General features: G+C 44.2%; 1 protein-coding gene and 1 pseudogene across 11 annotated transcripts in view; one reads left to right on the top strand and one right to left on the bottom strand.

Moving 5' to 3' along the window:
• LOC101413597 (zinc finger protein 699-like) overlaps nt 1-20,970 on the top strand; it is a 132,474-nt gene that overhangs the window by 10,039 nt on the left and 101,465 nt on the right. For 4 of the 11 annotated variants that reach the window (XR_009184113.2, XR_009184110.2, XR_009184115.2 and 1 more), the window contains exon 3: nt 2,342-2,468. The exons of 2 other annotated variants lie outside the window; for them this stretch is intronic. Coding sequence is in view for 2 of the 9 variants with exons in the window: in XM_058290251.1 (XP_058146234.1) it covers nt 2,342-2,468; nt 3,883-4,033; nt 4,194-5,115 (1,200 nt within the window). In the remaining 7 variants the exon portion in view is untranslated. 5 more of the 11 variants (XM_058290251.1, XM_058290250.1, XR_011647787.1 and 2 more) reach the window with 3 other exon arrangements.
• Nucleotides 18,401-19,562, bottom strand: LOC101414336 (probable rRNA-processing protein EBP2 pseudogene; annotated as a pseudogene).

Here is a 20,970-nt window from a genome sequence, read left to right as displayed (position 1 = left end):
ATTCATTAATTTTCTTAAATCTGAAATCTCTTCAGGATATTTGGTTTTCATTTGGCTATGTTCTCCCTTCCTGTTTCCTAGTATGGCTTGTAAATTTCTGTTGATGTCTATGCATCTGATATATTAGTGAATTTACTCTTTTGGACAGTTTCTCTCACCTATTGTTATTTTTTCACAGCTCTTTTGTCATATTTGGTTGAACTTATCCTACATCTTTACATGCCCAGTTTAAGTTATCAAAATCATGCCAGGGACTCACTAATTGGGCTCAGACTTTCTCCCAGGGGTGGGGTAAAGAGAGCTCTAAAAGCAGTTTTTGTCCATGTCATTTCCAAACTGGCCAACTGGTGGTGCATCTTTCATGGAGGTGTATCTCTCTCCATTTTCCTTTGTTATCTTCTGGCTAGAGCCAAGAACCAAAGCAGACTCTGCTGGCTGAATTCTCTGAACAATAGCCCCCAATTCCCCCTCCCTTTTCCCTTGTAACAGCTGGCAGGGAGGAAGACATCTCCCCTCATAGCTGCAATGAGCCAGGGGTTTTACCCCTGCTCAATATCTTGGAGCTAGTGGAGGGAGCCCTTCCCAGAGGCCGGGAGATTTAGTAACTCTCAGTTTGCTGTTTCAGCTTCTTTGTCTCTCTGTCCCTCACCCTCCTGTGAGTTGTGAAGTACTGTTCTGGTGTGCTGACCCCCTAAGCAGGTCCCTTGAGCAGCTTTTGGCTCTTTCTCCATTGTTTTTGTGAGGGAGCTGAGCCTTACCTGCCTAATCTGATGCCATCTTCTTACCTCTTATCACTCTTTTAAAGCTGCATTTTCTTCACTTGGCACTTACCCAGTTACTTCAGCCATTTAAATGTTTTCTAAGGTTTTGCATAAATTGGCTGTTAGTTTTACTAGTTGGTCAGAGAATCTGTGGGGGAACAACACATGTTGGCTGACTGGAAGACAAGGTTAAGGTTTTTGACTCCAGCAAAATGTGAAATTTGACCTTTTGCATGGAGGAGCCTTGAATGTTGGCTCTGGGTGTAAGTTGGCAGTGAAATCACCATTGTAAGAAGTAGAGATGGCATAAGCAGCTGTCTTTACCCCTGCCCTGACACAAGGAGCCTTCCTATTCTGCTTTATTGCTCAGGCAAATTAAAAACATCAGAATTCTTTTCTTCTATCACTGTATGTGGAAGCCACCAGGTCGATGATCTTTCTTCTCAGGGTCCAGTTATCAGGGTGAACCTTAGAGCCCCCGAGTTGCTACAGTAGTTGGAGTTCAGATAGTCATGGGCAGTGATGTGAAGAAATTTTAGTGTCGAGCCTCCAGAGGACTGGTGTGAAAGTCTCTGTTTCCTAGGATGCACAGGCGAATTAACCAATAAATGGGAATCTCAACCCTTTCCTCCCAGTTAGCAAAGAAGACAGCATCTTCTGGCTCCTGTGAAAATAGGTCTCTGGCATATTATGACATTCAAATGTTCTTATTTGTGTGTCTGGGTGTATGTTTGTTGAGCAGAGTATTCACTAATAATTGGTGTGCACATAGTTCCAGGCTAAGTGTGGGAATTGTGTGGAAGTCTGTATTCTCTTGCTTCTGCTCTCTCATTTGAGTTCTTTTAAATTCTCAATACCCTTGCCTTTCTTAAGAAGGGAATGGGTAATATGACAGTGAAATTGCTGAGTTCTTGAAAAATGGGCAACAGATATGTGAAACTTAATACTTTTCCAGAAGATTTTCCTGGCAGATGATTCCCAGGATGTGTAGTTCTTAAAGGAATTATGGTCAGCTGAAGGCCTGGGTTGAGAATTTGTTCTTACATCTGACAGTTTGTTTCTGGGACCTTCCATGGCTGGTGTGGAACAAAAGGAAAAGCTGCCGGTCCCTAACTGATTCCCAGTTATTGCTATCTTATCCTGGTTCCACCCTTTGCCTCATTGTTGTTGAATTTTCTGGTGGGCTTTACGACAGGAGAAATTATGTTTTTTATAAGGAATTAATGCTCCGAATGTGGAAATAAGGCTTTCATTTGTAGGGCATTTCTCTCGTTTGTGCTATGTGCTCTGACTCTTCGAAGCCATAAAGAGAGAGAAAGGAGACTGGAATTGTTCACCAGCAGTGTGAGGAGATCTGCCATGATAGAAGGTTGTTGAATCTGTAAGACAGGATGCAATGACTTTAGGAAGTGAATGTGTATGGTGAAAGCAAGATGCTGATAGCTAAGCCCTAGTGTAGGTCTTGGTAGAACCCAAAATTCTGTGAACTTCCTAAGACTTCAGCTCTGAGCCTCACTCATCCTCTTTCACACACTGGGGACATGGTTCCTTGCTGATCCAGAATATGTGGGGTGTTTCAGGATTCAGTAGTCTTTGAGGATATTGCCATGGACTTTACCCAGGAAGAGTGGACTTCGCTGAATCTTGCTCAGAGGAAACTCTACAGAGATGTGATGGTGGAAAACTTCAGGAACCTGACCTCAGTAGGTAAGGATGACATCATTTTAAAATGTACTCCTTTAGTGAACACATATATTTTACTCATTGACCTTATCCTAGGATTTTGTGTGAGGAATTGTAATAGACTAAGAAATAAGACAGACATGGTTGTTTTTTCTCTGGAACTTTTATCCACTGGCCTTCCCATGAACATTGAAGATCTGTATACTAAACCGATTTTTTATTTCTGTTATGGATAAAAAAGTCTTGAAACTCTTCAGGGTGGTAAGTGTGGGCCTTGGCCTCAGGTGTCACTTTGGCACACAGAGAAGATGAATGATTTGGGAACCTCATTAGAATTGTAATGTCTTTGCGAAATTTGACGTATTGAATTTGCTGCAGATAAACTCATGCCTTGCCCTTTTCAGGAAACCAGATTATTGGGCTTATGACCAGGCAAATGTTTGATGTTCTTCCTATTATGCCTTTATCCCATGAGGACAATGTCACCTATATTCATCCCATTTTTTCCCCTAGAGATGAAAGGAAAAGACCTGAGGAGAGTAAAGACAGGAATTATCCAGAGCCATTGCATTGGGGAGTACCGGAAGGCAAAAACCCTCTAAAGGATGAACCATGTATAGTGGGAATCCTATTTTAATAAGTTGAAAAAATTCTCTCGGTTTGAGAAATCTTCACTTCCTTTTTGGCTCTTCAACACTTCTTTCACATCTGCCATGTTCATAGAGAAAAAGGCCTTCCCTGTTTCCTTCTCTAATATATATTTGGGCCCATGAGCTATATACAGTACCATTCTTCTTTGCTCTGCTAACTATACCCTAATTTTATCATTATCACTCAGTGTTCATGGAATTATTTTTTGGTAAGTTTTACCCTATGTTGGCCCTTTCTCACTATTATTTCTAAAGTCCTGACTCTAGCAATGGAAGAAATTTCATCATTGATTTGAAGACAGTGCCCATAGGAGGTGCTGAGGGCAGGGAGAGACAGCGAAAAGGAGGTGTGATGTGGGGGTATTTTCAGGACTTGGAGTTGTCCTGACTGATTCTGTAAGGACAGATGCAGGACATTATATATCCTGCCATAACTCACTGAATGGACTGGGAGACAATGTAAACTACAGCATAAACTATAATCCACGCAGTATAGCAATGCTTCAAAATGTACGTATCAAATGCAATGAATGTACCACACTAATGGAAGAAGTTTCTGATGTGGGAGAAGTGGGAAGTGGAATATATAATAACCTCTTTATTTTTTGTTGTAACATTTTGTGTGATTTATGTATGTTTAAAAAAATAAAAGATAAAAAATTTTAAAAATCCTGAAACACAGAAATGCCTCAGAAGCTTTTCTTTGCTCACAGATGTCTTCTTCCTCCTAAAATTTCTTAACCTTTTCATATCACATTGTAAAACTCAACTTAAAATCACTGGTGCAGTTTTTCAACAGGATAATAATGGAGAATACTTATCCGATAAACATGTAATAGCGCAACTCATGAAGAATGACTCCTGTCCCTCCATGTTACGAAAAATCTGCCGATTCCGTGGCATTAAAGATCCACAGAACAACCAGAGAAGATGTGGGAGGTGAGTATGAGTCACACAAAATGAACAAGCACCTCAGTTATTTTTCTATTATGGCATTAAAATACCTATATAAAAATGATAAAAAGAAAACATACATCATGCATAGATGGCCATGGTGAAGTAATTTTTTTTCTGACAGCATGCTGTTTATTTTTAACAGAATGCCTATGTTCAAAAGACTTCATGAAAGTGATGAAGGTCATCATGGAAAAATCTTTGACCAGAGTCCAAATCTTACTGGACTTACAGGAAGAAAATCTTATGAATGCCACGAGAGTGGAAAAGCCTTCACAAATTATTCATCACTTAAGCATCACATGAGATCTCATTCTAGAAGCAATGCATGTTCGTGGAAAGAATGTGAAGAAGTGTGTAGTTCTGCTTACCTAAGCACTCATGTGAAAACTGTTACAGGAGAGAAACCCTATAAATGTGGAGATTGTGAGAAAGGCTTCCGCTGTCGTGAATCTCTTAAAAGACATGTGACAACGCTCCCTGGAAGGAAACCCCTTGAATGTAAGGAATGTGGAAAAGCCTTCAGTTGTCCCTTATTTTTTCGGAGACATATGAAAAGTCATCGTACTCAATGTGAAGAATGTGGCAAAATTTTTACTCGTTCTTCAACCCTCACTTTACATAAAAAAATCCATAGTGGAGATAAACGATATGAATGTACTGAATGTGGGAAAGCCTTTATTCGTGCCTGTGCCCTTGCTGAACATAAAAAATATCACACTGGAGAGAAACCTTATAAATGTCAGGAATGTGGGAAAGCCTTTATTCGCTCCTCATTCCTCACTGTCCACATAAGAAGTCACAGGGGAGAAAAGCCTTTTAAATGTAGTGAGTGTGGGAAAACCTACACTGCTTGCTCTTCCCTCACAGAACACAAAAGATATCACAGTGGAGAAAAACCTTATGATTGTAAGGAATGTGGGAAAGCCTTCAGTCGTTCCTCATCCCTCACTAAACATATCAGAATTCACACTGGAGAGAAGCCTTATGAATGTAAGGAATGTGGGAAAACCTTCAGTCGATCCTCAACCCTCAGTCAACATAAAAAAACTCACAAAAATCTATGAATGTAAAGAATGTGGAAAAGCTTACAATTTGTCAGAATAGGAGCCACTTAGGAGTGCTGCCTACAAAAGGGCACTCCAGGGAAAATGACCTATAGAGAGACTATTAATAACTCTTGTGACCTCACTAATCCAGTTTCAGTCAGCTGGACCATCTTAAGGCAAAAGAGACTTCTGAAGAGACTTGCCTTTCTGCACTGATTTCATTTAGCTCCTTGGGGGGAGGTACTCTATTGGGAAGAGTCTGGAGGTAGGAGAGCTCATGGAGGAAGAAAAGGGGCGGGATAGAACTGAACTGTTGTAAGATAGACTCGGTCTCAGAACTGAAATGTGTAAGGAAAATGGGGCAATGAGTAAGCATGAGAATTTAAAGGTGTCAAGAAGTTCTGGCAAAAGTCTGCAAAAAAAAAAATCAACATTTCTGAAGAAGGAACAGAGAAAAGGAAGCACAGTTCTGGAGATGAAATAATTGCACAAAAAGGGCAAGCTTAAAATTACACCACATATTTCAAGCAAGAATGAAGAAAACCTATACAGCTATACATGAGCTATTCTAAAGGTCTAGAACAAGTTAGACTAAGCATGAAAGAAGAGTCAACACAAAACCAATCAACAATAAAACCCTAGAGAAGAGGGAGAATCAGACCTTCACATTTAACTCATCAAGGTAATTCAGATGCTTGGAGATCACCAGAATAGTTACAAGTCATGCTAAGAAACAGAAAGATGGCTCTTTCTAGAGGACAAATTAAATTTTAGAGTACACATAAGTTGGAACAACTAATAAACTTAAAAGGAGCTTTCTATCACTTCACAGAGATGAAGAAAAATATACATAAATGAATGATATTAGGAAAATATGTGGCCATAAAGTAGAATATGCAAGTATAAAAAGAAATGGAGAAATTATGGGGCTGAAAGGCACAATAGTAATGTTTAAGAGTGCATTAGTCTACACTAGTAGTGAGCAAGCTGAGGATTAAATCAAGAAAAAACAATCCTGTTTTCAAAAACAACTAAAATCAAATATCTAGGATAATTTTGATCAAGAATGTAAAGAACCTATACCCAGAAAATTACAAAACATTTCTAAAAGAAATCAAAGAAGACCTAAGTCAATGGAATGACATTCGGGCCATGGATTGGGAGACTAAGTGTCATTAAGATGTTAGTCCTACCCCCAAATGATTTACAGATTCAACACAATCCCAATCAAAATTCCTACAGGCACAAATTCATTTGGAAGGTGCGTGTCCCATATAGCCAAAAAAGTATCTAGAAAAAGAAGAACAAAGAGGACTCATATTTTCCCACATCAAAGAATATTACAAAGCTACAGTGGTCATTATTGTAATGGCATAAGGGTAGATATATAGACCAAGGGAATCAAATTGACAGTTCAGAAATAGACTCTCACACGTAGGACCATTTGATTTTTTATAAGGCTGCCAAGTCTACCCAACTAGGACAGTGCTGCTCAAATGGTGCTGAGTGAACTGAATATCTGTATGCAAAACAATGAAAAAGGACACCTATCTCACACCCTGTACAAAAGTTAACCAGAAGTGGATCAGATGTTTATGTAAGAGCCAGGAGTACAAACCTCACGGAAGAAAATGTAGGGGAGCATCTTCAAGATCTTGTAGTCAACGGTTTCTTAGACCTGGCTCGCAAAACACATGCAACAAAAGAAAAAACAGAAAAATGGGACCTTCTCAAAATTCAAAAACTTTTGTGCATCAAAGGACTTTGTCACAAAAGTGAAAAGATAATCTAAATGGGAGAAGATAGTTGGAAACAGCATATCTGATAAGGGGTGTAATACCCAGATATATAAAGAAATCCTACAACTCTAGCATCCTGCACTGAAAACTTAAGGAGGAGAAATATAAGATCCAGGCCCATTTTCACAGTACAGGCCAAAAGGATGAATTTGCTCCAGAGTCATTACATTGATTACCAGGACAATAATCAGTGCATGCCATTGTCTTCTATTTGGTGTGATAGCTTAGTTCTCGGTCCCAGCTGTCTTCCCTTCCCCATCATGGCCTGCTTTTCTCTGTACCACTTAATATGAGACTTACCATATATCAGGCATTGTTCTCATTGTTCATGAATTAACTGGGTTGCCATTAATTCAGTTAATCTTAAGTAATCTCTATAAGCAAAGTACTTCTGTTTCATTTTCTAAGCCTAGAGGTCATAAGCTAAATGTGAGGACAGAAGCCAAGAGCTCTAGGCTAAAAACACTTCAAGGCACACCAGTCTCTGGGTGTCAGGGAAGAGAATCCAAAGCTCTGGGCCCTACCACAGCCCCGCTTTCCAGGATAGGATACTACCCCAGCTTGGTATGGAAACAGGCCCATGGCACATGGAGCAAAATAGTATTTCATGCTTTTAAACACGTTGGAGAAAAGGTTGCTGACTTTAATTTCCTTGGCCAGTCTCCATGTGGAAACTGGAAGTGGCTGTGGGAGCCTGAGTCTGCACACTTTTGGCAATCTTAGCTGTTGTACCCTCCTGCATCTTGAGATAACTTGTGTCCAGCCCAGCCCAGGTATAAATATGCAGGAGGGAAAAGTTTCAAGGGAGGGGGGGGGCGGGGATGCAGAGACAAAAGCCTTCAGCAGTGCCTCCAGATTTTGATGCTTCAGGATCCTGGGGACCCTCCCGAGTGGTGTTGCATCCTCAGGGAGCCTGACCCTTTCCGCCTGCACCAGGTAGGGCTGGGATTTTCCTAGCTCCCCTGGGATTATGGTGTCTGCTGGGTGCTCAGTTCCTGGTTGGAAGGAGTTTGGCAAACTAGGTTGGGGGCATGGGCAGGGCCTTTTCTCCTTGTCCTACCCTTCTGGGAAGTCTCTCAAACAACATTCGTGGGCCCAGAACCCTCCTGTCGCTGGTGTAGGTGGTTCTGGCCTGTGCTGGTGAGCCCTGGAAGGGATTGCTCAGACTGTGGGTATTGTTATTTTATTGAAGTTGGATAAATTATATTCCAGTGGAAAGATCAGGTTTTTCGGGAGCACAAGTATCTGATACAAATAATTCAGTAGTTACTAAATTCATACAAATCAAGAATATACATACCACCTAGGAAAGGTCAGACTCCTCAGCTTTTCTCTCAAGTCTTTAAGATTTGTTTATTTTTTAAATTTATTTCTCTCCCCTTCCTCCCTCTCCCCCTCAGTTGTCTTCTCTCTGTCAATTCACTGTGTGTTCTTCTGTGACCACTTCTATCCTTATCAGTGGCACTGGGAGTCTCTGTTTCTTTTGTTGCTTCATCTTGTGTCAGCTCTCCGTGTGTGTGGTGCCATTTTTGGGTGGGCTGCACTTTTTTTGCGCTTAGCGGCTCTCCTTACAGGGTGCATTCCTTGCGCATGGGGCTCCCTTACATGGGGGACACCCCTGCGTGGCAGGGCACTCCTTGTGCGCATCAGCACTGCGCATGGGCCAGCTCCACACAGGTCAAGGAGGCCCGGGGTTTGAATCTTGGGCCTCCCATGTGGTAGACGGACACCCTAACCACTGCACTGGGCCAAGTCCTCCTCCCTACATTTTCTTTCTTGAATAGTATTCCATCGTATGTGTATACCACATTTTGTTTATCCACTCATCATTTGATAAACACCTGGGGTTTCTATATTTTAGCAATTGTGAATGAAGCTGCTGTGAACATTGGTGCTTACTATTACCACTATTTCTCCGTTCTGTCCTTGAAGATCTAGCTGGAGCAAATAGGCAAGTAAAAGAAATAAAAGCCACCCAAATAGGAAGCCAAGAAGTAAACTTTCACTATTCACTGATGATATGATCCTATATCTAAAAATCACGAAAAACCAACAACAAAGCTACTAAAACTAATAGACACATTAAGCAAAGTGTTGTAAGACAAGATTAATACACAAACATCAGTTGTGTTTTTATATACTAATGATCAGTCTGAGGAAGTCAGAAAAAGTCCATTTATAACTGATTAAAAGAATAAAATAGGAATAAACCAAGGACATAAGAACCTGTATGCAGAAAAGTATAAAACATTGCTTAAAAAAAAAAGACAAAAAGCAATACCTATATATGGAAGGACATTCCAGGTTCATGGATTTGGAAGACTATGATTAAGATGTCAATTCTACCCAAAATGATTTATAGAGTTCAATGCAATCCCAATAAAAATGCCAACAGTCTTTTTTTTTCTGAAGAAATGGAATAGCCAATTATCAAATTTATTTGGAAGGGTAAGGCGCCCTGAATAACCAAAAGTGACTTTAAGAAGAACAAAATTGGAGGACTCTCACTTCCTGACTACAGGATATTACTTAGCTACAGTGATAAAAATAGTATTGCACTGGCATAAAGATAGACATATTGACCAATGGAACTGAATTGGGAACTCAGAAACACACCCTCACATCTACATCATGTGATTCCCCCCTTATTTTAGACTATAGATTTATATAAAGAATGTAAGTTTCAAGCTCAAAAATTTGCTTGAACTGAAAACTCTGGAAGGTTTTCCTATCCATTTGTTGCTGTATTTGGTTTATTTGTTTCTATTTACTTTTCATTTTAAGGTTGCTATTTGTTTAAAATATTAAACTTTTACATGGTTGAAAAGGTAAGACTATTAAAAAGTTATGTTTGGTACTCTCACTTTTGCTTGTCTCCTTTGCTCTATTAATTTCGTGACCAATAGATAACTAATTCCTTTCATTTCTATTTTATTAGTTTCTTGTATAACTTCATTATTTCTCAGAAATACCACAGAAACTCCCAAATGTGTATTTATTTATCACAGTATCTTCACATTTAATTTTTAAAAAAATTAATATCTATAAATACTCCATATTGACCATATACACTCCCCCTCATTTCCTCCATCCTATCCCGTTATGTCCAATCCCTTTTCTGTCTCAGGAAATCTGCTATTTCTAGAAATCTTTTTATAGAAGTGATATAATGCATTACTTATATCTTTTTATGGTTAATATTTTATTTTTTCATCATTGTGGCGCATTCATTGCATTTGGTGAATACATTTTGGAGCACTGCTGCACCACATGGATAATAGTTTACCTTTTTGTTTACACTCTGCCCAAGTCCATTCATTGGGTTATGTCAGGATGTATAATGTCCAGCATCTGTCCCTGCAATATCATTTAGGACAGCTCCAAGTCCCCAAAATTCCCCCACATCACATCTCTTCTTCCCTCTCTGTGCCCTCAGCAACTACCATGGCCACTTTCTCCACATTAATGCTACAATTTCTTCCATTTCTAATCACAATAGTTCCATAGTAGAATATCAGTAAGTCCACTCTAATCCATATTTTATTCCTCAATGCTGTGGACCCTGGGATGGTGTTGTCTACTCCACCTATATATCAAGAGGGGGCTTAGATTCCACATGACTGGTGGATGGGATTCTCCTCCTTGCCTTTGTAGGCCCTCTCGGTTCCCTGGTGTGGTGGTTGACCATCTTCACCTCCCTGTTAGCTGGCCTGGGTAAGTCCAATGAACTTGTTCATTTCACTAAGCATATGTTTTCAAGGTTTTTCCATGGTGCACCATGTCTCAAAATTTCATTCTTCTGGCCAAAAATATTGCATTGTGTGTACGTGCTATATTTTGTTTATTGATTCATTTGTTGAAAGACACTGAGCATTTTACATCTTTGGCTTTTATGAGCAAAGCTGCTATGAACATCAGTGCACAAATATTTGTACCCATAGATATTACAGTCTAGCATGGAAGTTATTTTAAATAAATAATGAAAATATAGACATCTGATAGCCTGTAATAAAAATACTTAGCCCAAGCATCAGGTTAGAATTGCTTGAAAGGGAAAGATAGTTAAGATTTTTTTTTGTCTTTTTTTTCTTTATCTTTTAATAATACATTCCAATAATAAGAGGCCCGCACATACCCCCCACTCCCATCACCCCACCCCTCCCCCCATAATAATCTCCTCCATCATCATGAGACATTCACTGCATTTTGGTGAATACATCTCTGAGCACTGCTGCACCTTATGGTCATTGGTGCACATCATAGCCCACAGTCTCCCACATTCCACCCAGTGGGCCATAGGAGGACACACAATGTTCAGTAACTGTCCCCGCAGCACCCTTCAGGACAACTGCAAGTCCTGAACACGCCCCCACATCTTATCTCTTCAAACCCTACCCCCAGCAGCCACCATGGCCACTTTGTCCACACCAATGCCACATTTTTTTTTTACTAATCCCAATAGTTCATGAATAGAATATAAGTAACTCCACTATAATCCATACTCTGTTACTCCATCCTGTGGACCTTAGAATGGTTGTGTCCACTCTACATCTATATCAAGAGGGGGCTTAGATTCCACATGGATGCTGGATGCAATTCTCCTGCTTTCAGTTGTAGGCACTCTTGGCTCCCTGGTGTGGTGGTTGGCCTTCTTCAACTCCATGTTAGCTGAGTGGGGTAAGTCCAATAAACTAGAGTGTAGGAGCTGAAGTCTGTTGAGGCTCAGGGCCTGGCTGTCACCTGGTCAGTCCAGAAATTCAGTTCTCCTGGGTATATATTAAACCCCAGCACCAATTACAGTTCTGGTAAGAGTAACAGGGGAGGCTTGTGAACAAAGATAAAATCTGAGTCCAGCTCCATCACACAGAAACAAACTCCAAAATAGGGCCGACTGACATGGCACTGAACTCCATCTGCCATGACCATAGAACCTGTGGGTCTCTGTAGCCCTCAGAAGAACCAATACCCGGGGTTGTATCTACTTTATCCATCTCTGGGAATCTGCTGAGGTGTGCATAAGGGCAAACCCCTCTGATAACTTCCCAGCTCTTTTTGGAGAATCATAGCCATATAAACTCATTTGTCCTTTCCATTTCCCCCTTTTACTCAGGTAAAAAAGCATTTTTAACTTCTGGTATTATATGTAGATTGAGATATTCTGCTGGTCCAAGTTGACCATTTTATTCAAGGTCATTTTCTAGTTACATCATCAGCTGGTACTTGACAGTAATCCCTCGGTTCCAGGGAGGCTCATCCCTGTGAGTCATGTCCCACGCTGGGGGGAAGGCAACGCATTTACATGCTGAGTTTGGCTTTGAGACTGGCCACATTTGAGCAACACGGAGGCTCTCAGGAGGTAACTCTTAGGCACCCTGCAGCTCTAGGCCTTGTTCTTATTTCAGGTGCACAGGCTCACAAGCATAGTCATCAGTATCAAGGGCTCATTGTTGGATCTTCCTTCTCTTTTGGTCTTTGCTGTTGTGCGACGGCTTGCTCGGTCGGTAGAGGTGGGGTCTGGCTGCGGACGAGGGGTCGGTCCAGCTCTGGACGAGGGGTCGGTCCTGCTTGGGACGAGGGGTTGGTCCCACTTGGGACGAGGGGTCGGTCCGGCAGCAGACGAGGGATCGGTCTCACAAGGGGTTGCGCGGTTCGGCTGACGGGGTCGCCCGGCGAAGCCGGCGACGAAGGGGTCGCCCGGAGAAGCAGGCGACGAACTGGGGACAAGGGAGGCCAGGCCCTTGTCGGGGGCTCTCAGGACTGGAGGGCGCACGGCAGAAGAACTACCGCGGAGACAAGGTAAACACGCAAGTCCACTTTACTGAGGGAGAGGCAACAGTTTTATAGGGGCTGGGGAAGGCTGATTGGTCGAAGCCATGCCCTGTTCTGATTGGTTGCCGGCAAAAGGTCAGTGGGCGGTACTGGACGGGGGAGGGGTGGTGGTTAGGGATTGGCTGTCGCTGTTGCTGGGGGAAGGGGCAGGGTTTAGGGATTGGTGGCTGCTGCTGCTGGGGTGGAGGGCAGACTGGATTTTTCCGCCCACGCCTGGCTGTTGCTGCTGTTGGGGGAAGGGAAAAGGGCGGGCTGGATTTTTCCGCCCACGCCTGGCTGTTGCTGCTGTTGGGGGAAGGGAAAAGGGCGGGCTGGATTTTTCCGCCCACACCTGGCTGTTGCTGCTGTTGGGGGAGGGGAAAAGGGCAGACTGGAACTTTCTGCCCTGCGCCTGCGCAGGGAGAAAGAAGGGTGCCGCCCCACAAGGCATCGGGTGGCGCCATCTGGGAGGAGGGGCGGCCGCGGAAGCATGGCTGCCGAGAAGGGGAGACCCGAGGGCACTCTGCGCCCATGCCGAGCTTCCTTCAGGGGTGGCGGTGGGCCCGACCAACCACCCTATTATGGGGGCAGCGGAATTAGGCCTACCGTGGCCGCTCCCCTGCCAGGCCAGCAAACCACACTTCAGCCCGAGGGGTGACCGCATTTCCCCCTTCTTTTCAAATAAGGGCCAGGATGGCAGCAGCAACAAGTAGCCGAGGCCCAAGAGGCAGTAAGCAATGAGGGAAGCGGGGCTGAAGAGGGAGGTGAGTATGACGGGGATACAAATGTACAATTTGGGGGGCAGTATCTTGCCGGTGCAAGCAAGGGTGGCCAATGTCCAATTCTTGTTGATCTCGGTGGCTATAAGGTCCATCTGCTTGTTAAAAGTCCAGGATGACAGCGCGTTACAGGGAGTTGATCTCTTCTTGGCGGCGAAGAGCGGTAGAGGCAGACTGTGTGATGGTCTGGAGGATCGCAGCGGTAAGGACAAGTCGCGTCAGGGCACCAGCGACGGTGGTGGCGGCAGCGTCGGGAGTGGTGGAGACGTCGGCGAGGACAATAAGAAGGCCAAAGTCTTCACGGGCGCGAGAGAGGCCGATGTTAATGGGGCGGGCCGACATGGGGCGGCCCAATCTGCAACGCAGTAGGGGTTCAAGCGAAAAAAGGAGGGGGGCGGGGGACGAGAAAGGACGCTTTGGATGGCTGAGAAGAGGAGTGAGGTCGAGACAGGAGGAAGCTCCGCAAGCTGCGGGCCGGGGAAAGCGGGTTGCGGGCCGTTTAGCGGGGCTGGTGAGAGGGGTTAGCTTGGCCAGAGGTGGCGAGGGAGAGCATAAGGAGAAGGAGAGAGACTATGTTAATTGGCTCGGCAGCATGGCGAGGGTTGCGGCGTCTGCACTGACGGTAGAGTGCGAGCAGTGAACGGACTTCAGGGTTGGATGGTTGCCTCTCGGGGTGGAGGGTGAGCTGGCTCAGTTGGTGCTGGATCACTCGCATCTGGCGCCGTGCCCTGCGGGACATCCGCTGCTGAGGTGGCGGGTTTGACGTATCTCCCGGGGACCCAGATTGGCTGAGCGGCATCCTTGAGAGCGCGGCAATGGGAGCCGAGGTGCGCGGTGAGACGAGGGGTCGGAGCCGGTGGGGCTCCGACGGTGGTCACGGGCCAAGAGAAGGCCCCGACGAGGGGAGGGCGGGACGACGAGCAGTGGAGCAAGGCAAAGGGGAGCAAGCGCAGAAGGGAGGAGGCAGAGGTGAAGGCAGGGGTGGAGGTGCTCAGGTACGCGCTCCTGAGAGTTTTATTGGCACCTCTTAATCATAGCGGGTCGGTATAAGCCCCCGACATGGAAGGAGAAAGCCATCCAGCGATTCTCCCAGACCGCCGTGGATCATATGAGGTCACCAAGGTTCAGGAGCAGCAATGCAGAGTGAAAAGATAGGGGTGAGAAAAGAGGAGAGCATAGGGCTATGGTAGGATTACTTCAGACGTGCAAGCGCGTGCTCCCGAGAAATCCAAGGCTCCTCTTAATCATAGCGGGTCGGTATAAGCCCCCGACATGGAAGGAGAAAGCCATCCAGCGATTCTCCCAGACCGCCGTGGATCATATGAGGTAGCCAAGGCTCAGGTAGCAGCAATGTTGCACGAGAGAAGTCCCAAGGTGAGAAGAGAGGAGGGGGTAGGGCTGTGGTAGGATTACTTCAGACGTGCAAGCGCACGCTCCCGAGAAATCCAAGGCTCCTCTTAATCATAGCGGGTCGGTATAAGCCCCCGACATGGAAGGAGAAAGCCATCCAGCGATTCTCCCAGACCGCCGTGGATCGTATGAGGTAGCCAAGGCTCAGGTAGCAGCAATGTTGCACGAGAGAAGTCCCACGGTGAGAAGAGAGGAGGGGGGGGCCGCCAGGTTATGGAGTGAGGCTGTGGTGGGGTTGCCTTGCCCCACGTTGGGCGCCAACTGCGGCGGCTTGCTCGGTCGGTAGCGGTGGGGGTGCTCTGCCCCACGTTGGGCGCCAGCTGCGACGGCTTGCTCGGTCGGTAGAGGTGGGGTCTGGCTGCGGACGAGGGGTCGGTCCAGCTCTGGACGAGGGGTCGGTCCTGCTTGGGACGAGGGGTTGGTCCCACTTGGGACGAGGGGTCGGTCCGGCAGCAGACGAGGGATCGGTCTCACAAGGGGTTGCGCGGTTCGGCTGACGGGGTCGCCCGGCGAAGCCGGCGACGAAGGGGTCGCCCGGAGAAGCAGGCGACGAACTGGGGACAAGGGAGGCCAGGCCCTTGTCGGGGGCTCTCAGGACTGGAGGGCGCACGGCAGAAGAACTACCGCGGAGACAAGGTAAACACGCAAGTCCACTTTACTGAGGGAGAGGCAACAGTTTTATAGGGGCTGGGGAAGGCTGATTGGTCGAAGCCATGCCCTGTTCTGATTGGTTGCCGGCGAAAGGTCAGTGGGCGGTACTGGACGGGGGAGGGGTGGTGGTTAGGGATTGGCTGTCGCTGTTGCTGGGGGAAGGGGCAGGGTTTAGGGATTGGTGGCTGCTGCTGCTGGGGTGGAGGGCAGACTGGATTTTTCCGCCCACGCCTGGCTGTTGCTGCTGTTGGGGGAAGGGAAAAGGGCGGGCTGGATTTTTCCGCCCACGCCTGGCTGTTGCTGCTGTTGGGGGAAGGGAAAAGGGCGGGCTGGATTTTTCCGCCCACACCTGGCTGTTGCTGCTGTTGGGGGAGGGGAAAAGGGCAGACTGGAACTTTCTGCCCTGCGCCTGCGCAGGGAGAAAGAAGAAGGGTGCCGCCCCACAAGGCATCGGGTGGCGCCATCTGGGAGGAGGGGCGGCCGCGGAAGCATGGCTGCCGAGAAGGGGAGACCCGAGGGCACTCTGCGCCCATGCCGAGCTTCCTTCAGGGGTGGCGGTGGGCCCGACCAACCACCCTATTATGGGGGCAGCGGAATTAGGCCTACCGTGGCCGCTCCCCTGCCAGGCCAGCAAACCACACTTCAGCCCGAGGGGTGACCGCACTGTTGCACTTGGGGGATTGTTGCTGTTCCTTTAGGGACTGTTATAGAGCTCCCCTGGCTAGGAGCTCAGCACTCCTTCAGTTGTTTTTAATTGTATCCACTATGAAAATATCCAAACATTTTTATGTACCCTGGAGAACTCCCTGCCAACCGTGTGTCCCCTGTCAATGACATCCCACACCAGTATTCCTCCTCTGCCATTGTTGAACCTCTCTGTGATCCAGAACTTCTTGAAACGTGAAGTCCAATATATTGCCAGGTTCCATTAATAGCAAAATGGAATATAGTGATGAGTTTAAAGGTTAGATATAGAATACATATTAATTTAGAAAACTTAAGGTAAAAATAAAATGGGTTATCAAAAAATTAAAGAATGCAAAAGCTTTGTTTTTGATGTTTTGCCTTCCATCACTGCAATAAGTGTTGCCCTGTATGCAAATTGGCAAGGCAACTATTTGTCTTTTCCTCAGTGTCTACATCCTATCTTTTTTCTTCACTATTTTCTAATTAAGCTTATCTTCACAAAAGGTTTAGACACAGTAACTCATATATATACAATATACAGCATTCCCATATATCCAACATAAAACCTTTTCCCTTCCACAGCAATAATCTTTTTAAAGATTCATACTATATTTACTGAAACTGATGTACACATATAGAGGCAATAACTTTCAAACAAAGTAACATTTGTGTTTACATTGTGGTTTATATTTTAGACTATACAATTTTCTAAATTTTTAGTTATCTTATGTTTTACATTATGATTTACATTTTAGCCTATCAGCCCCTATATGTTTTTGGTGTAATTTTACGTGTCTTATATCCATACTTGCATACTCTTGTGGAACACTTTTATTGCCCACACAGTTGCATTGGTTCCATCTATTCAATACCTCTTTCCCCCTCCCCTTAGGGCCCACAGTGACAGTCAGTCTTTATTGCTTGAAATGCCATGGTCAGAGATACTTGCAACAGTGTTGAGGGCTTGACATGCTCAACTGCCCTAATGCACTGGGAGCCACCATTTCCCTTGAGAGATAGAATTCCCTCTATTTGAGAGCATCAGTCCTCCCCAGGATGTGGGTATACCTTCACTCTCATTAAATGGGTCTCTATCCAATGATATAACCCACTTTGGCAAAATGAGCATTTACATAGTCCCTAGGAGCCTATCCTGCATCAGATTATCCCCTTTAAGCATCTTAAACAGGTAACCTTCCTTATTATATTTTTGAAAAAGTTTTCTCAGCATTATACTCTCACCCAAATACCTGACAATCTCCTATGTTCCTATGTTGCCCCCCCATCCCCCAATTTCTTGGGCGATATTACCCATCCTCCCATCCCTAGCCCTCCTCAAGCCCGCAAAGCCCCACCCAAATGTAAACCTATGCCCTGATTTTATCCCTTGTACAAATACTTACCTCCAGCTTATCATAGATTTCACCCATGTAGGTGTCTGATTACATCCTTCCTCTACCCCCCAATTTCCTGTAAGCCTATCATCCAGTCTATCGATTGCTGAGGCAGCTTGGTTTACTTATTTCATATCATTGAGGTCATGTAGTATTGGTCCTTCAATGCCTGGGTGGCTTCACTCAACATAAGGTTCTCATGTTCATTAATGTTATCATGTGTGTTTGTAGTGTAGTCGTTTTTAAAGTTGAGTAGTATCCCATTGTATGTATATACCACATTTTATTTATCCATTGTCTGTTGATGGGCATTTGGGTTGATTCCAACTTTTGGTAATAGTGAACAATGCTGCTATGAACATTGGTGTGCATCTATCGGTTTGTGTCCTTGTTTTCAGTTCTACTGGGTATATACTGAGCAGTGGAATTGCTGGGTCATATGGCAAATATATGGCTAGTTTTTTGAGAAACCACCAAAGTGTCCTGCAGAATGGCTGGATCCTTCTGTATTCCCACCAGCAGTGGATGAGTGTTCCCATTCCTCCACATCCTCTCCAGCATTTGTAGTCTTCTGGTTTTTTCATAGCTCCCAATCTTATCGGAGTAACATGGTATCTCGTTGTTTTGATTTGCATTTCCCTGATAACTAGAGATTTGGAGAATTTCTCATGTGCTTTTTAGCCTTTTGAATTTCTTCTTTGGAGAACTGTCTGTTTAAATCTTTTTCCCATTTTTTATTATTTTTTTATTTTTTATTTTTATTTTTTTTAGTATATAAAAGAACTTCCAAACCTTTTATTCATAATTGAGTTTTTAACCAATAGTTTGTGTTTCTTCGTAATTTTTCTTTAAAGTTTGTTTGCTTTTTACAAAAATAACCAACTGAAGGAATCCAATTGAATAATAAAATTCCAAGTCTTTATCCCCTTATGTCTTGGTTCACTGCTGCTTAACGTGTTCTGTTCTTCATTTTCTCTCTTGTTTGTTTCCCAAGTCTCTTGTTTGATCCTTTCTTTCCAGGCCTCTTGACACCCTTGCCATGAGCTGTCTTGGCCCGGAAGCTGGATACGTCATCGTAGCTCTCACGAGTGTTCCACTTGGAGCCTTTCTTCTTTCCACCAAAACCAAATTTTTGGTTTTTATAGCGTCGTTTGGCATTGGGCCCCTTCTTTAATTGCTGGCCCTTGGCACCTTCCTTCTTGCCCTGTGCAACAGGTTTCTGATCTCCCTCAAGGAAGTCCAGTTTATCAGAGAAGCCTTTCTGGTATTTCTTAATGGAATTCATCATATGTGCTTTCTCTTGCTGCCTTTTCTGAAGAACCTCTGTTTGCACCTTCTTTCCATATTTCCTAAGTGCTCGCAGTTGCTTTGCTTTTTCATATTTCTCCATGGCAGCCTGTTTAGTCTGCAGCTTCTGTCAGATCTTCTGCATCTGCTGGTCAGACTTGGCCATCTCTGCAAAATAATCAGTGGGTCGCTTGGTAGGGACTTTGAGCTGATGGAGGTGGGGTAGCACTGCAAGCACTGTGGCCTGGGCTGGGCGGTAGAAGCTCATCTCCCGCTGGAAGTCATCTTCTGGGTCAACAGCTTTCTGATCCTCGTTCTGCGGTGCTGAGTGAGGTCCAGTGATTTCTGGCACTGGACCCAGGGTTACATCAAGTCTTTCAACCCATTCCAGATCCTTCTTGAATTCTGCCAAACACTGTTTCAGGCCAGTCACGTTGTTCACTGCTCTCTTCGGCCCCTCTAGCACGACATTGAGGCCTGGCTTCAGGAGCCCTCGGGAAAACGCATCCTGCAATTCCCTGTGACAAGAGAATCATCAGAATCCGAGTCCGAACCCGAGACCGGGGGAGTATCCATCTCGCAGCACTCCTGCACAAACACCTACGGGAAGAAGCAGAGTAGCCCGAGTTCCGCGCAGCTGCAAGAGGGTGGCTCTTGCCGCCTGCAGTCTGCCTTAAGCCCTCCACCCTCACCCTGCGACTCCACGTGGACACAACCAGTAGTCTTTTTCCCATTTTTTAAATGAATTTTTTGTCTTTTTATTTTTGAGATACAGAAGTTCTTTATATATGCAGGATATAAGTCTCCTATCAGATATGTGATTACCAAATATTGTCTCCCATTGAGTAGGCTCTCTTTTCACTCTCTTGACAAACTCCTTTGAAGTGCAGAAGGCTTTAATTTTGAGGAAGTCCTATTTATCTATTTGTTCTTTTGCTGCTTGTGCTTTTGGTGTGAAGTTCATGAAGCCATTTTCTATTACAATGTCCTGTGGATGCTTGCCTACACTGCTTTCCAAAGTTTTTACGGTCTTGGCTCTTATATTTTGGTCTTTGATTCATTTTGAGTTGGTTTTTGTATATGGTGTGAGATGGTAATCCTCTTTCATTCTTTTACATATGGATATCCAGTTCTCCAGGCACCATTTGTTGAATAGGCCATTCTCTCCCAGTTGAGAGGGTTTGGTGGCTTTAGTGAATATTATATGACTATATATATGAGGGTCTATATCAGAACTCTCGATTAGGTTCCATTGGTCTGTGTGTCTCTCCTTGTGCCAATATGCCATTTTCACTATTGTAGGTTTGTAGTATGTTTTGAAGTCAGATAGTGTGATTCCTCCAATTTCGTTTTTCTTTTTCAATATGTCTTTGGGTATTCTAGGCCTCTTTCCTTTCCAAATAAATTTCATAGTTTTTCTAGTTCTTCAAAGAACGCTGTGTTGATTTTTATTGGGATTGCATTGAATGTGTAGATCAGTTTTGGCAGGATAGACATCTTAATAATATTTAGTCTTCCTATCCATGAACAGGGAATATTGTTCCTTTTATTTAGGTCTTCTTTGATTTCCTTGTACAGGCTTGTGTAGTTGTCTGTGTATAAGTTTTTTACATCTTTAGTTAAATTTATCCTAAGTATTTGATTTTTTTTTACTATTGTAAATGGTATTTGTTTTTTGATTTCCTTCTGTTCTTGCTCATTATTGGTGTACAGAAATGGTACTGATTTTTGCGCATTGATCTTATAACCTGTGACTTTACTAACCTCATTTATGAGTTCTAGAAGCTTTGTTGTAGACCTCTCAGGGTTTTCTATGTATAGGATTGTGTCATCTACAAATAATGAAATTTTGACTTTTTCCTTTCCAATTTGAATGCATTTTATATCTGGTTCTTGCCTCAGTTCTCGGGTAAGTACTTCTAAGACAATGCTAAATAGAAGAGATGATAGTGGGGATCCTTGTCTTGTTCCTGATCTTAGAGGGAAGGATTTTAGGATTTCACCATTGTAAATGATGTTGGCTGTGGGTTTTTCGTATATGGTCTTTATCATGTTCAG

This window comes from Dasypus novemcinctus, chromosome 30, assembly GCF_030445035.2.
Source record: "Dasypus novemcinctus isolate mDasNov1 chromosome 30, mDasNov1.1.hap2, whole genome shotgun sequence".
Lineage (NCBI taxonomy): Eukaryota > Metazoa > Chordata > Mammalia > Cingulata > Dasypodidae > Dasypus > Dasypus novemcinctus.
Note: the sequence above shows the minus strand (reverse complement) of the source record. Positions and strands in the feature narration are given on the sequence as shown.